We start from the raw sequence: 17,494 nt of genomic DNA, 5'->3' as shown, positions 1-17,494 counted from the left end.
CATCCCCAGCCCTGAACCCCTCGTTGAATGCCACCAAAATGAATAGCAATATGGTCAAGGTGTGGGGCTGAGGGCAGCCTCCGGGGAAGCAGCCAGCCATGAAGGAACACAACGCTGGGAATAAAGGTCTGCCACTTGTTCTCAGGACAGAACTATTCATGTTTTAAACAGCTTTTAAAAAATGTAAAAAACCAGCCCCGTTTCTCGTTGTGGGTATCCAGAACATCTCTAAACATACAGAGAAAGAGACAGGTATTACTGAAAATTTAAACCAATGCTGAAGCTGCAAAACTGCTCTTTGTTGCAGTTGTTTGGATACAGAAGGGGCAATTTGCTGTAAATAAATATTAAAAAGTATTTTTTCTTAAATGCTTGAGATATTCTTTTTTTTCCTCCAGTCTCAGTGTCACTTGCTCCTCCAGTTGTGCTGATCTTTTTACCGTACGTGTGCTCAAGCGTCTGATGCAGAGTGTTCTCTCCCCACTGCAAGAGTAATCCCAGTCCCACCCTGGCCCAGCTCGTATCCCACCCCAGGCCCCATCCCCATGGGCTTAGATAAGCCATTCCTTCTTGCTTTCGTCGATGGTCTCCGTGAAGTTGGGGTCATTGTTCATGATGGCAGCGTCTGCGCTCTCGGCTGACTCTGCCCCTTTGGCCTCGTTGGTGTGGTAGGTTCCCTTGTGGCGAAACATGTAGCGGATCAGGAACACCAAGGTGCAGAGGATGGTGAAAATCACCACTGCGATGACGCCTACGCAGAGGAGGAAAGAAAAGATGCCACTAGTGAGAACACCAGATTTTGACACAAAGAAAGGATGCCACAGCTCCTCTGAGCTGAGCCAAAGCTACCTGGGCTGTTAAACATCACCATAGTTACTTGGTTTCCACTAGTCTAATATTTACACATAGTTTTCGCTACATACAAAATGTCACTGAGTGGAGTCTGCATATTTCCCATAGGTAAACTTCAACATTAATACCTATTCACAGTGGTGAGCTTTGCTGCCCGTGAGGCAGAGGGTGCTGAGCGCTTCCAAAACATGGAGGCGAAATGGTGACATGTCACAGCCTGGGGAGCTCTTTCTTTGTGGATGGAGTCACTGATGTATACTTTCCAGTCAAGGGTTGTATAGATCTATCACAGCACCTCTACATGTCCTTGAAAATTGACTTGGCTCACTGTGGGCTCACTCCACCCAGAAGGCAGTGGCTCCACATAACTAATGTAACTGCTTTATCATCAGACCTGTCCTTAATTGCTCCCCTTGCAACAGTCTATTTGAGGTTCAGCCCTGTTATGGAAGAAGCCTCATATACCTTACCCTCTTAGGCATAGTTAACTATGTGCTAAAACAGCACTGTTACTTTTCTGGCCCTTCTCTACAGGCATGTGGATCTTCCAGGATGAAGACATTATGAAATTCTCAGGTTAAAAAAAAAATCTTGTAATCAGCTAGAATTATGTTATGCCACTTTTGTTAACTGATGCATTGGACAGCCAGGCTGTTCAGGTACGGCCTGAATTTTTCTGAGGAATGCAATGCTGTCCTTATAGTATTGTAAGGTTTCAAAGTATCAAGGAAAAGTTTTAAGTAGTAATAAAAACATAAATGTAAAAGGAAAAATAATATAGCAAATCAAAACTAAAGCAGCTAATTTAAACTGGATATGGAAACATAAACCCTTGGGGGGCCAGGGAAAGAAACAAGAAACGTCATTAGGCTGCATGTACTACTATACTCAGTGTTGCTTCACATCGCAAAACCCACCACCAGTATGTCATTTTATATGCATTTAAAATTGACTGAAAGCTATTAGGCTGATCTAATTAAAATTTAGATATTTATAAATTTTATTTATATTTATATTTTATAAATTTTACAAATTTTAAATATTTGAAAATTTTTAATTATTTTTTTAATACTGCTTCAGAATTTCATGCAGTGGCAAATTTCTCCCAGGAGAGTTACATTGCAACACTTCCATACTATGGGACAGGGCAGAGAAAATTGCATGTGTGCATAAAATCAATCAGGATCCTTACTTCTGGAGGCAGCTGGCCAGAATGTATTCAACTGAATGCTAATTCAAAGTTCCAGTCCTGGTATTACTTAACATCACCTATCACACTCAGTGGGACTCTCTGGCACATAAGTTATAGCAGAACTTTGGCCCTAAAATACAAGGCAGGATCACAAGGGATTTTTGTCAAGAGCAAATAGCGTTTGACAGATTCATGTTGAATCTTCTGTAACAGGAAGTGTCCTTGCCACTTCATATAAATGAATTGCTCTGTTAACATAAGTAACTACTGCAAAGCAGCTCTCCACGTGGATGTTTAATATGTGGACTATGGATATCAGTATTTATATTTGGTTTAAACTGAATCTGAGGGGACAAACTAAGTGAGAACAAACCATGTCAGTAGTACATTTGCCTGAATGGACTTACACAAATTTCTATTTAACTTTGTTCAGGAGTAGTTTTCCCACATAGTCAGCTCTTAGCAAATAGCCTGAATATGTTACCAACTTCAATTCAGCCATAACTGTCATACTGCAAAGTATCTTAAAAAAGTATACATTTTTCCTACCTCCAATAATGGCAGAGTTTCTGTTAACTCCATCTCCTATAGCTTGGCCATTGTACGGGAAATCAGCACTGGCTGTAAATAAGGAATTAAAGATTCATGTTGAAATAGCAATGAAACTTCACATAGTAGTTCAGAAATAACATCCAACATCCTCAGATACCATTTAAAGAAATCTGTGATCCCTAGATCTATCTGAAGAAGAGGAAAAGAAAAAAAATCTTTCACTATTATCTAATCCCTCAGATCTTGCTTCCTGCTCTTAACAAAAATAAAAATAAAATAAAGGAGGTTACCCTTGGTAAGCATAGCTCTTAATACAGGAGGTCATTTTGATACCCTACTAACATAAATTCAGTAAGTTTCTTTAGCACAAAACCAAACAAAACCCCTTCTTTCAAAGGTCTGCGGTCGCACATATTATTATGGAGATTTTTGCCTTTGCCTCTGCTATCCTTTAAAAGGCTTCAGTTTCTAGGATTTAGTGACTGCAATTGGGTAAAACTGCAAGCTCTTTGAAAGAAAAACTGCCATGCCTTTTGCCGCTGCACAGCCCAAGTGAGGGGCTGCATTTTCCGATGGTCAGAGCCGTAGAGCAGTTACCCAAAGGAGCACGTGCTTCGCTACTCTGGGAGAAAGCTCAATGTGGCAGCTTAGCTGCTGCTGCGAGTCCTTTAGAGCTAAGACGCCAGTCTGTGAGTTGGAGGAGCTGAGGAACGGCAGGCAGGAGAGCCCATGGGAGAGGAGAGCCTCCAGCAAACAGGTGAGAAGAGGAAACACAGTCAGATGTACCAGCGCTCCCCTGCCAGCAACCTAAAAAGGAGACTCCTTGTGTCGGGGCTGGATGAAGGAATCACTACAGGTTTAAAGTAGAATTTGAATAGTGGTCTTGGTTTTAACCTCAAAAAAACATCACAGAGGCTTTCCAAAGGCAATCTCGCCAATTAAACCCACCATCAACATTTTCTTTATAGTCAGACATAGCATCTAGACACTGCAGAGACTAACCAAGTCCAAGGAACTAGGTGAGTGGTTGGAATCATTCCCTTCTTTGCCACTGGACTATGACATTGATTTTGAAATAGAGGAAATGTTGTTAGAAGTATTTAACTGGAGTTAAAATAATTAAAGATATTGATTACCTCTTAGGTCAGTATTTAAAACCCAGCTGTACTGTCCTTGCTTGATGTACTAGGTGATACTGTATTAAAGTAATCAGTTGCCTTTACAGGCCAGTGATGTATTCACTACACTCAAACTGAATTCAACGGGCTTTCTGTTAGCATGGAGTAAAATAAAGTTCCTTTTGTATCACAAAGCAGCTGCACAAAAGAATGAATGGCTTGAGCTCGCCACGTGGCCTGAAAAGAGGCTTGGGGCTTCTGTGTGCCTACTCCGAGGTAGAGTCAAACCAGCTGTGTGTTGAGCAGCTAGTTTTTGGCTGGTCGCCTCTGGGACAAACAGGAGAGCGTTTCTCAGGGTTCAGTGGAAGGGGCCTGGCCAGCAGGTTTTGCCAGCAGCGCCTGCGCCTTTGACATTTTGTTGGTGCTCTGGCTTCTGAAAACAGCATTTCTGCACCTCTGTGAAACAAACCAGGCTAAAAAATGTAAAAGATAAATAAATACCTGATGCCCTATCAGGGGAAGAACCTTCCAAAGAAGAACCTTACTGTGCAGGACCATGAATGTTTCCTTCAGAGACACTTTGGCATGAGGTCCATAATATTATCCTTGCAGTGCTGAAAGGGAAGGGCTGGCAGTGGGAAAATAAGCCCTAACTTTAAACCTGCTCTCCCTACACCTCAAGGAAAATCCTAAAATCAAATAACACTATGTAGAAAAGCAATAATTTGCCAAATTGCAAGGAAATTGCTCTCTGCCATCCTAACCCAAAAGGAGGCCCCTCACAACAGGAGCAGCACCACAGGCAGTTAACAAGTCCTACCACTTGCCACATGGTTTGGAGTTGCTCTCCTGTGTCCCCAACACAAGGAATCTTAAAACCAGCAATGGTCACAGTTCCCCTTTCCCTTGCAGCTGAATAGGATATTTAAAATGTCGTTTAAGGACCACAGCACTAGTGAAGCATGAAGGAAGAGGAAGGCTGTTCATGGCAGCATGATCCCGCCCAAGCTGCCACATCACAACGGCTATGGTACAAAGGATTCCTGGCAGATATGGAAGACCACGGCTTATGATGTCCAAAGTACACTGCAGGATAATCAAGAACATGAAACGTGATGTGAAGCTACATCCTTCATCATGTCTGAAAGCTGCCTCTAGGGTTGGCTCTGATGCCTCTGTCAAGGCTGCTTTCCATTGCATCTAGTCATCATACACACTCAGGAAGAGTTGTCCATTGGATCAACAAGCAGATGTGACTCACTCTGAGACACTTATCTCTGATAAAGAGGAAACTGGAACGTGTCAGGGGACAAGCTATTTCAAAAGTTCACCATCAGATTGGATTGTACATAGCATAAGTTGTGCTTTGCTGCAACTGCTGGAGAACCAGGAGTGCTGGAGTTAAAAAAGGCACTTAGACGCTCGTGAATCTTTTTTTAAAGCACCTACAGCAGTGTTGGCAGATATTATTGCCATAACTCATGAATCCTTGTTCTGTTACTCTTGTGTCAGCAGGAGACCTGCTTTTGTATTATGAGGGTTTTTCTGGTCTGAAAAATTCTTCCTAAAATCTCAGCCAAATGTGGCGTTACAGAATACCTTGTGCTGCAGAAGTGTCTATACCAGATTTTTACTGGATGCATTACTACATTGATGCATTACTATCTTCTTTTTTAGGTGGAAGCTTCCTTGAAATTCTTCTGGACAGCAGTAGCTTCTCAAATGATCAGAAACAGCTACAGACCAGGGATTTAAGAACTGCAAAAGGGTAACTCCTGCCACAGCAATGAGGCAGAAGGGAATGTATGAGGGCGCACTCCTTGACCCTCCAAGGTGAGCTTAACAACAGCGTACTGTCACCAATGGGCACCAAGCGTCGCTATTTCAGACAGCAGGTATGTCATTCAAACACGTGGTGACTCGTCTCTGACCTTACTACAGTCACATTCCTTGGCAACATTAAGCAACTTTGTCAAGAAAACAAGATTCTCTCTTCCATCACTGGTGAAATTCAGGAACTAAATGAGTAAAGAACACGTTAGAGCAGGCTGATAAAGGGGCAACAATAATACTGATGCTCTGGTAAAAGCACAGAAGACTACAGAGTGCTGTTCACAGATTGTAAAGAGTAACTCCTAAAATGTTTTAAAATGACTGGTCAGATAAAATTAATATTTTTACTAGTGACTCTTATGTTTCATGGGAATCTAAATCCCAGTGGTACAATAACTAGCTTGCATGGCTATAATATGCAGATGAAGTATAGGGTGAGTTGTTAATGGACAAGTGTGTGCCTTCATTTCTCCGTCACAGCTGAGAACACCTCTTTTCTGTTCAGATTCTTCCATTATCACTCTGGCATTAATTCTAACTACATGTCTCAGCAAGCCCTTTTGCACTGCCTGATACTTGTACCTCAACAGCTTCAAATCATGACTTGCCCACAGCAAATAGGTGCCACAGAGCTGCAGTTACTCTATGTAGTTACCCTGTAAAGCCCATGTGGACAGCAAGTGGGTTGTGAATATAATGTAAGGTGGGTGTTGGGAGGATACTGCAGGAGTTCTGGTATAGATAACTGTGCTACCTAATTGTTAGCTGAGGCCATGAATAGGGCTATTCAGTTTTCCTTTATTACCTGGTCTACAAAGATTGCTTTTGAACAGCTAATTCCCATCTGGTTTGGGGACTGTACTGGTAAGGTTCCCTTACCTTACGAGATTTTTCTGAATCTTCCCTAGGTTTCTCTGAGCAGCCAGGGTCTCATTTGTGTGAAACAAAACATGAAGAACAGGGCAAAGAGCTTTTTAATCTATCCTGGAAAACAGTTACATATTGGCCCAAGAGACATGCTCTCAGTTCCCTGAAATCCTCTGCTCACGCAGCTGTGGCAGAGAGCCATCAGTTTGCTGTCAGGACACACCAAAGACATTTTCCTAAAACCTACAGCTAGCGTAGGGACGGATTGAACTGTACCAGCAAACGCTAAGCTCATCTGTGGTGTAGGAACATCACTTCATCTGGTTCTCTTCCAGAATCCAAGCTGGGCAATGCTGTTCTTTGCACCCTGTCTTCCCACAGCAGGCTTGCTTCAAACACCATCCTCCTGACGCTAACTTGCATGAAAGGGCACAGCATACTTTGCTGTCTCTTTCTTTCATGGGCTGCTGCGTATGAGGCCATAGTTTCAATAACCACAGAGCAAATCTACAGAATCTAAATTTATGTTTTGCCCTTTTCAACTTTCTGTTATAGTCTCAGGATAAATGGGGTTAAAGGACCTAAAAGGATGATTAAAGACTCACTGCAGGCAAAATCCATGTTTTGGCCATCACTTTAATGTCATTTGAAAGTTTAGATGACCACAAAAATGCAGTAGGAGATCTGCTGTCATCTGGCACACTCAACATGGTCATTGCAACAGCCAGCTGCAACACAGCAGCACTCACTGAATGGAAAGTGGAGATGGGACTGGATAAACAGACCATAATTGCTATTATGCTATTATTATCGTTAAAGATGATAGATGTGGTTGATTTAACACAGTGAATGATAATTATGCTTCATTATAGTAGGCATGATTTTGCGTCTGCCATTTTCAGAGGGAGAGTTTTCACATAAAAGCCTTTTGCAAATTCAGAAAATTGAAATGCAGAATGACCAGGTTGAAGTAGAAAAGTGGTCCAGAAAGTGGGTATGGGCAGAAAAATGAGCAAAAGGCTATTCAGTAAAGGCAAGGGGAAAACAAAAACCAGAGGGGAAGACTTTTCTGCTAGAGAGCAGTACTAAGAAGTACAAAGTAAAAGGCAAATCTCATTTTTACATACCCTACCAGGAGTGTTATATATAAGCAATTTTTTTTTACCTGAATTTCTTTACTGAGTGGGCAAGTCTTAGTTAAAATACACCATGCTACAAAGGAATGGTAGAATCATAGAATCATTCAGGTTGGAAAAGACCTTTAAGATAGTCCAGTCCAACCATAAACCTAACACTGCCAAGTCCCACTAAACCATCTCCCTAAGTGCCACATTTACACGTCTTTTAAATACCTCCAGGGATAGTGACTTAACCGCTTCCCTGGGCAGCCTCTTCCAATGCTTGATAACCCTTTCAGTTAATAAAATTTTCATACTATCCAATTTAAATCTCCCCTGGCACCCACAAGAGGTCATTTCCTCTTGTCCTATCACTTGCTACTTTGGAAAAGAGACTGACACCCACCTCGCTGCAAACTTCTTCAGGTAGCTGTAGAGAGCGATAAGGTCTCCCCTCAGCCTCCTTTTCTCCAAACTAAACAACCCTAGTTCCCTTAGCTGCTCCTCATAGGACTTGCTCTCTAGAACCTTTGCCATCTTCGTTGCTCTGCAGAAGATACAGTTTAGATTTGCTTCAAAAAAGGAAAGGTGAGAGTGATGACAGGTCTAAAACAATGGACGAGACCTGTGAAGTACTGGAAACCGACTTTGTTCAGCCTCGAACTAACATGTGTTGCAAGGCTCCTGTGACCTTTCAGCTTTACAGATGTCCACAATTTTGAAAGGAATTCTCCCATTATTAAGACCAGCTGGGTTTTCACATAAATATGAAATACAGAAGCAACCGTAACAACTGGATCTGGTGATCACAAGGTATATAAAACCCCCAGCAAACAAGACATTGATTGATTAGAACAGTGAGAGAACAAAAGAAAGCAAAGATGTGAACTATCATTTCTTCCTAATTCTATTTTGCAGCCAAGCATCCAAGAACCAAGCTTGCAAAGAGAGCAAACACTCACTGACACCTTAGGATTTTGAGAAAGCATTGGACACTAGATCCATTCACTAATCTTTTTCTCCATAGGACCATAACACAGAGGAAAACAAAAGCAAGCTTTCTGGCTTCATTTTGTCAAATTATGTCAACTTTGCTGGTCAGGTAAGACTGCACTGCACTGCTTTTAAATTACAGAGCACACCTTATTACACACTGTAAGTACAGAAACTAATTGCTTGACTCTTGATAGTAGAAGCTAATGCGCAGTCACAGTTGCATTCAGTTGCATTCAACTTCCTGAAGGGACTGGATCACAAGATAAACTCTACACACATGCACAGAAATGACAGAGCAGCAGTAAACCACTCCATTACACAGCCCTCCATCAAAGGTGAATATCACAGCCTGTAAACTCCAGTCATCCTTCCTCTTCCATCCCACTGTCTGTGCCTGTGCCACCCACCACTCTCCTCCTGAGTGGGGCTCTGTGAAGTACTCCCATGACAAGTAAACTACAGCAATTAAGAAAAAGAAGAAAAAAATCTGAAGCAGTATTAAAAATGCTGTGTCTTTTTATGATGAAAGGGCAAATTTTGTATTGAAAGTTCCTATCTTTTTTTTTTTAATACATCTGTTTTTTTCCTATTTCTCCAAGCTGAGAACAGAGATAGGAGGAACACTACCCCTACTACTGCTTTTCTAGGCATTTGAGAGCAGATTCTGAGGGAGGACTGTTTAACTTTAAAATCTGTTAAGAGTTTACTTAAAAGTCCCACTGACATCAGCTTAAGTACAGAACTGAGAATTTAGCTGAAGTTATTTTTAATATTAAGCACTTCCAAGTTAAAAAAAAATGCCCACACCTACCCAACGGCAAAATATTTAAAAGATATTATTAACCATATTGTTTGTAAAAGGTCATTTTTGTTCTAGCATGTTATATGGGGTCCAACATTACTGCCTGAATTTTTAGTGATGCCTCACCTGTAGTGTTAGAGGGTTACTAGTGTTAGAGGGTTACAAGTATATCCCTAATATGAACCATTTTTCTGTCTATACGGAAATAGAAGTCTTCATAGTCATAGACTTAATCATTTTTTTGGTGCAGAATATTGGAAAAAGCACACCCACATAGCAATTCTGAAACTACCAGAACAGACATGCATATTAGAGGAAAAATTACGGCTTTTCACTTTAAAAATGTCATCTTCTCTGTTGCCAATAATGCAAATTATTTGGAACGTGAAATTTGCAACATTGGATCAAAATCCACTACTTTCTTCAATCCTTTGCAACCTTCTTGGCTTGGAAGGATATGGAGGAAACCAAAGCAGAAATAAACCCTTCAAAAATGACAAAAAGTCCTCCAATGCATCAGTGCTATTTGGACCAGTTATTTAAACTAAGTTTTGTTGGGTATGTTCTGCTAGATCAAAAACATTTTGAAGGATTGTGGTTTTTTCTCCCCTAAGAATTTTTCACTGAATCTCAAGTATTTTTACTGACAGTTACCGGTGAGTTCTGATGAGAGAGAGAGACATGCGCAGAGATGATGGAGAACACAAAACCTGTGTTTTCACGTTTTTGGTGTGAAGGCTCTCCAATCGTCTCTTTTGCTTCCAATGTGAAATGAGTATAAATTAAAAAAATGTCTGAAATTATGGCTTAATAGAAACATTGTCCTCTGAAAAGCCCTTCTGTATGCCAGTGCCTGGGACAGTGTGGGAAAGTGGGGACTATAGAAGAAAGAGTAGTTGGATGTTTCTGTTATAAAAGCATGAATTTTGGAGTGAACAATGAAAATGACAACAATGAACAACGGCTGTGTTGGGGGAAAATTCACTGAACACTCTACGGTCAACGAACTGCAAATTCTCACCGCTAGACACCACAGTTGACAACCCAATCAGTAAAGATAGTTGTTTCTGAATCAGCTGTGTTGTTAGCCCTTTAATTTCCTTCTGCACTCGAACTTCGCTGTCCATACTCTTAAGCAGAGGAGGAAATTATGAGTTTTATGAATGGCTTGCTCCAAGAAGGCAGTACAATATTCTTTCTTTCAGTCTTAAAAAGCAATCTTCAGAAAAACTTGTGCCTTGTTAGGAGATGCATCCTTGCACCTTACACTCCCCCAGATCAATCTTGGATGAAATACGAAAAACAGGGAACACATTCCCACAATGTCGGTCGGTAGGGGTTAGATGATGCTTCCCTGCTTCCCCCTTTGTATGGTCATTTCCCAACAGTAACTTTTACACTTTCTTTTGCACAGAAGCAAGTAATTGTACAAAGTAGTGGGAAGGCAAGACCAAACCACTTTTTAAATTTAGTAACTGGTACTTGTATGCTACAGATTTCTATTCCTTACTTTTAAAAGGAGAGCAGACATTTAGGATCACTTTTGGGCTCTGTTTATCTGCAGTTTGAACTTCAGCAACTTTTGTCTCAGAAACAATATTTTGAACATTTGCTCTGCCAAATTTCCAGTTGATTTGCAGCACATTAGAGCATCCCCATCCATCAAAGACCTAAACTCATCTGTCTTTTAATTCCTGGTCCTAAGGTCTGTCTGACACTGGGTCTCATTATGACTCCAGACAAGAATTGCTCCTGTATTAGTCATGCTGGCCTAAGCTATCATTTTCATGAAAATTTTATGAGCCGTGCTTACATTTCACCTGTTAAGGAAGAGAAACAAATACTTCCTTTTATAATTAATGTAGAATATGAAATGCTCCAGTGCTCTCAAAGGAACAGTGGAGTTAAGTGCTGATCAAAGCCTAGCTGTATATAGCTAATCGCTGATAATGGACCCACAGGGAATACTTGAAAGAAACAAAAAACCAAAAATAAAAAATCCAACCCAACGAAAATGAATACCAAACAATCCTTTAAACTTATGACAGCTACAAAAAAGAAAAAAAAAAAGACGGACTCTATTTCTTGAGGTCACTGAAGAAAGGGCTTCTCACAGCTAGAATATGAACAAGAAGATCGGGTTCTGCACTTTTAACATTCACCCACTTATGAAAAAAGAAAGGTTTGGATCAGGGATGGGGAATGGGTGAGACTGGAGAGTTTAAATCTAATATAAACTTTCATAGCTGTAGTGACCTGACTGTAATCTTGAATAACCTCTTGCACATGAAGTGAGGTGCTTTTCAGCCTAAGGAAAGGAAAAAGAAGGCAGTTACATGAAGTGCTCAGGCATTTAAATGCTTCCTTATCTACTCCATTTTTTTCCTTATTTATGCCACCCCTATGTTCCTAGTTAAAGTTAGTAACCATGGAAAAAATAGAGTTTTTGCAGAGGATGGAAAACACTCTCTTTTTAATATTACTACCTTCTTGTCTTGATGTTAGGTAGCAGCATTAACATTCAAATCATTGCTCATGAAATAGCTACAATGCCAGTCTCTCAATGAATGCCAGAAGAATTTACAAGCTTGGCAGTCTGTCAGCTGTCTGATATACTAGACAGAGTGTCAGAAATTTCACACTGAAATTATATATTCTTAAAGATAAGGGAAAGCTATGCATAATTGTGTGAAGGAACTAGATGACACTGAGGGAGGCATTTTTATTCCAAATCAATAGAGAGATTTACAGTAATTCAAGCACCATAATTAAGCCCTTTAAGGACGAAGCACTGATTGTGCCAAATTTCAGACAGATGCTCTTCCTAGTTAGCAGCTCAATGGGGAGGAAAAAAATAGAAACTGTTGCATCTCAATGTTTACCATTTACCTTCCTGCCTGCAAGAAACACTTGGAGCTTAGAAACTGAGCTATGACTTTCTGCTAGACTTAATCCCCATCTGAAAAAAATGCCACCTTCTTGTTTGAAAACAACTCAGGTCAAGGCCATGGACTTCTGAGACAACATTTATATTGGGAGAATTAGGGATGAATGGTGGTCACTCTCCGCAGAGGAAACTTGATCACAGAAATGCACCAAAATCTGGCAGTGAAAGAATCTATTGGACCATGGGGCATGTTGCAAGTGCATCTTCCGGTTCTTGTACAAGAAGTATAAATATTAAAGTATCTTACTGTCAAACAAAGAGCCTCCCAATGTTTATAAGCTATCTTAATTAAAAAAAAACCAAGCACCTCAAGTGATGGGTAACTTCAAGGAGAGAATCTGGCATCATTCCCTGACTGCAGTACAGGTAGCTGATCCTGTTTGCTATGCTTGAAAAAGGAGGAGTGTCATTTTGTTGTAGCAACAGCCTTCACATCCGTTTCTAATTTTGCTAGCACCCAGGAGATCCATTTAGGTGTGTAAGGCTGCACCATGAACAAAGGCGGTGCACCTCTTCCATCCCTCCTGCCCAGACTCGCTTTCCCCTTGCAGGGAGCCTGGAGAAGTGACCCTGCTTCCCTGTGGTCCCTTAGAGGAGAGTGTGCTGTGTCACACACTACCATTGACTTTAAGCCCCCTGCTGTTGGATTCACTGATGCCTACAAGACTCATTCAATGTCTGTGGTCAGAAGACCCTTTGGTTCATGTGTTTGTAACCTAAAGCCATTTTGAGGGCTGAATCTCTGCCCTCCAGCAAGTAATGCCTTTGATCCTTCCTTCTCACTGTGTCATTTATAACAAGCCCTTGACAATGGCAAGAGCTATTTCCAGTCCCAGTAGCCACATCCATGCCAGCGCACGCCTGACACAGCTTCTCCTCAGATGCTGCCACTCTGCCCTCTGAGATAGCATCAGAGGTGGCATCTGAATCCGGAAGGTGACTTTCAGCACTGTCACCAATAATACACGAGTGACACTTTCTCTTAGTCTAGAAATCAACTGCTATCTGCTTGACAAAGATAATTAGTTGGCCAATAAGGTGAGCATGGATTATATGGCCAGTATTCAGCCCTCCAACTCTCCTCTCCTGCCATCACTTGTGAAAGGATGAATTTGTAACAGAAAGGGAGTTAATCCAGCAGGCAGCCATTTTAATCTTGATGACAGTGATGCGTGTCTTCATACAATGTTTTTGCCAAATGTGCTCAATATAGGTTTCAAAGTAAGCTGTTGATTCTTAAAAGGCAAGGCCTTTCACATTCTACAAAAATGAAGAGCTTTTAGGGTTTAAATACGTACAGTCAGAAAAAAGTCACACCACTTGGAAGAACACTGCAGACGTAGCATTTAATCCTGGTCCATTTAATTCTTAATATGTTGAAACTAATATGGGTTTAACTAAATCCTGCGTTAAATACTCTAGATGTCATTCTGTTCATATTCAGAATAAATGCATCTTGCAGCTGCAACGTGCCACGGCAGCTCAGAGGTGCTAAAGCATGGTTTTGTCAACTGTTGCATGTACCTTGCCTCTTCTGGTATCTCTTGCTTTTACTAGATCAAGATCAGGTAGTTTGGCAAGCTGGAGCACATTTTCCCTAAAACGGAGAGGTACGTACATTATCCTTTTTACATAAATAAGAAAAGTCTGGAGGTGAAACTTCATTAGTAAACTGCAGAACCTTTATCTTAGGTAAAAACACCCACAAGCTGAACAACCTTACCCCAATAATATGCATCTTCTGGTTTTAAGTACAAGGCATTTTAGGTGTGGGAGTTTATTTACTACAAAAATAATCAGCTGTTTGGGCTTTTGTTTGCTACAATAAGCAAGGCGTCAGTTATCAGTGACATACCTCAGCCTATTTGAACCGAGAAATTAAAAAAACCCTTGGTGATCAGCTTTTTTTTTACATATGCTACAGTAATAGATATCAAAATGCATGCTAATATAGTTGAAGGCATGCAATTATAACTTTTGTTTTGAAATGTATGCCAGACAGGTAAATCACTGGGCTTAGACAACATGTAAAGGTAGGACATGTCATTTTAAAACGGTCACTGAGCAGGCTCTTTTTTGCCTCCTTACCATGCTCCTTTTGATGTAACCAAGTCAAATTGTATTGTCTGACATGAACTGAGGTAATACAGATGGGAGGAAAGCACAGGAAGGGAACTATATTGATGATCTGCATGGGTTTGATTATTGATTTTTTTTATTTTAAATCACCAGAAAGTAACTTTCTAGAAAAGAATGACTTTTGTAATTCCTGTGCTTCATTACCACCAAGAAAGGATTGCCATAGCAACAGGAAAAGACAACGCATTGTAAGAATATTCACAAGCTGAACAAGATAATGGTTTAAGATAATGTCCCAGTAGCGTGGCAAAATGCCAGCCAGGGGTAGGAAGGGAAGTGGCATTTTTACAATGACAAAGAAATTGAAAATGAACTAACATTGTAAATGTGAAACATAAGTGAATTCAAGGCTAAGAGAAAGTGCAAGACAATGAATCAAGAAGCTGTATGGCCCGTTGTCTGGGGAACAAATCAGCAAGGTTTCTTATTGATAAATCCCTGAACTTGTCTCTAAGGGTCAACTGCAAGTGACTGATGTGTGTCTTTATGATGTTTCTCTCTGTTAGGGCATCCAGAATGTCTTGCTGCTAGCAGGAGGCGTCTATGCAGTAACTACATAGAAGAGTTTAAGGTAAACATTTCATGTAGGTCACCTCTCAGGCAGAACCTGCTTAACATCTAGTAATTATCCATGAGGTCTGATCTAGCACTGCAGTTTAGAGGTGAAAGGATCATTACATTTGCTGTCTGGTGTATCTGCCCTATTTAGACACTTACCTTTGATCCCCTCCTATAGCATTCCTCAACATTCAATCATCCTCCTCAACATCCTCCTATAGCAATCCTCAACATTCAATTCCACAGTATTTGAGAAGCAAAGCTACAAATCTACACTTAACTCAAACTATGAATCAGGATGAGTGCAGAGGATGTCACTGAATGAGATGTAAAGCATACCATACTTTCCACAACATTTTTCCTTATTTTTTCTTTTTTCTATAAACCAGTCCTCCTCAGCTCTCATGTTTTTGTTAAGATATATTTAAAATGAAATAGGTGACATAACAATAAAAATTACAGATAAAAACATGTTTGAAATGAGAAACCCTGTACATAGTAACTGCTGCTTTCACAGTCATGTTCTTCGCAACCATTTCTTTGTGCCAGTAGTGCTTTAGCACCACTACAAGTGTTTCTGTGAATTTCAAAGGAGCTTTTTGTCTTCACCCCTTCAGCGGGTTTAGTGAAATTCACACCGAGAGTACCATAACTCTATCCTCTATCCTTACTAATGTAAAGTGACACTAAACCCAAACGTTCTTATTTACCAGTCAGCCAGAGTCGTCAAGATCATCTGTGTGCAGATGGTTACGCAGTCTACAGTATACGTTTTTCCTGAAACAGAGCTAGCTGTGTCAGACCACCAGAGATACTTTTACAAAGACTGAGTTGTTTTTACCTGATACTGATAAATGAGTTGCTGTGATACCTCCTCTTTGTATCATGGAAATGTCACCCAGAGTGAAAGTCAGGAATTGTCCACCCACACCTGAATGTCCTTTCACTCCTGCCCTGTGAAGCATCAGTCCCTTGCTGTAAAATTTCTTTCTACCGTACCTCACCTGACATTGTTGCTCCCTTCAGCGTACAGCAGTTCCTCACTAGAAGTCTTTAAAGCAATATGATCTTTTTCCTCTACTGCTGTGGAGCACTGGAGACGACAAGAGGAGGGGTTTCTACCTGTCAGTCCTACTAAAGTTTATCATCACCAAAAATGAAGGTGAGTCCCTTGCTCTCTGTCTGCCTATGACCTGAAACAGTCAAGTCGTGTCTTGGCTATGGCAATGAGATTGTTTTTACTGGGCGGAAGTTAACAGACAGCTTGACTCAGCCTAATTGCATGCTGTATGTTACCTGATATCCTTCATGCTGGCTCCATGACCGAGTACTACAATTAATCCAGAAGAAAATGTACAAATTTGTAATCTGTCAGGTCAACAGAGTTGAATAAACTCATCAAAAGTTTTCAAGAAGAAACTGAGCCAACACAAGGACAAGCACAGTAGCACGTGGCAAGGACAAACAGGACCTCCTTCTTTTAACACCAGGAGCTATTAGAAACAGTTCATACATTTTGAGTAAATCTGACATATTCTTTTACTAGCTTGCAGTCAAATTAAGTGTAGAAAAAACAAACCAACCAAAATTAACAACCAAAACCCTGCACAAGATTCACAGCAGCAGTGCATCCTCAAGAAATTTATGGCACACGTTTTAAAGACATGAGCCAGTGAGGTATCCTTCAGGAAATGTGCTTTTATAGAAAATGGAGCACGGAAGATAACTTTCAGGTACAAACTGACCTATTAATTTCAGAGAAGAAAGGGACTACTCATTTGTGATGAAAAAATTCAAATAGGAGATGGCATGTTATAAACAGCAGAGACATACCGAAATCTTACAATGTCAGGGCAGCAAGGAGGGAATGACAGGTTTTAGAGCATGATACTGCTTGTATCAATGTTTGGGACCCTCAGCCCTGAAATAGCTACCTCTCCTTACAAACATCTGTTCTATTTCTCTACTGAAGAAGAGCTGAAAGGAAATGCTGCCAGGAGTTCTTTGACATTGCAAGAAAATAAAAAATCCCAAACCCAAAGGTATGACCTTGGCACATACTTCTAAGAAAGACATATATACCTTGTCTCTCATATAAAAACTGGCAGATGGATGCATCCCCAAACACATCTGGCAAAGACTAATCGGTATCAAAATCATTATGGATGTGGTTTTTCCTCTAGCATTTTATACTACTGTAAACCCATTGGCTTTGCCATGACAGGTTCTAATTTACACCATTACAAGTGAAATCAGAATGAGGACAAAATACAAGAGAGGGGCCAACGTACACCTGACCCTATAAACCTGAAGGGAAGAGACTTTTTTTTTAGAAGTATTCACCTGACACTCAAGAAGCAAGAGACAAAACACCACCTCTAAAGTTAGGCACAACGTATACTCTCAGAGACTGTCAGTCACAAAGCAGGATGGGATTGCTGGGATCAGCAAATTGTTTTGGCTTTCCAGCATTTTCAGCATGAGATGAATGCCATCATGACTAATGGGATTTCCCATTAA

At 40.6% G+C, this 17,494-nt stretch overlaps 1 protein-coding gene across 1 annotated transcript in view; it reads right to left on the bottom strand.

Annotated features, from left to right (window-relative positions):
* Positions 1–551: 551 nt before the first annotated feature.
* The window catches only part of CNTNAP2 (contactin associated protein 2), an 864,917-nt gene continuing 847,974 nt past the window's right edge, over positions 552–17,494 (bottom strand). Inside the window, exons 23-24 of the mRNA XM_074146844.1 lie at positions 2,594–2,665; positions 552–751 (exon numbers count right to left, since the gene is read on the bottom strand). Coding sequence (XP_074002945.1) covers positions 552–751; positions 2,594–2,665 — 272 coding nt within the window. The remainder of the gene's footprint in view (positions 752–2,593; positions 2,666–17,494) is intronic.

Source organism: Numenius arquata, chromosome 4 (assembly GCF_964106895.1).
Source record: "Numenius arquata chromosome 4, bNumArq3.hap1.1, whole genome shotgun sequence".
Lineage (NCBI taxonomy): Eukaryota > Metazoa > Chordata > Aves > Charadriiformes > Scolopacidae > Numenius > Numenius arquata.
This window is presented reverse-complemented; position numbering and strand designations above follow the sequence as displayed.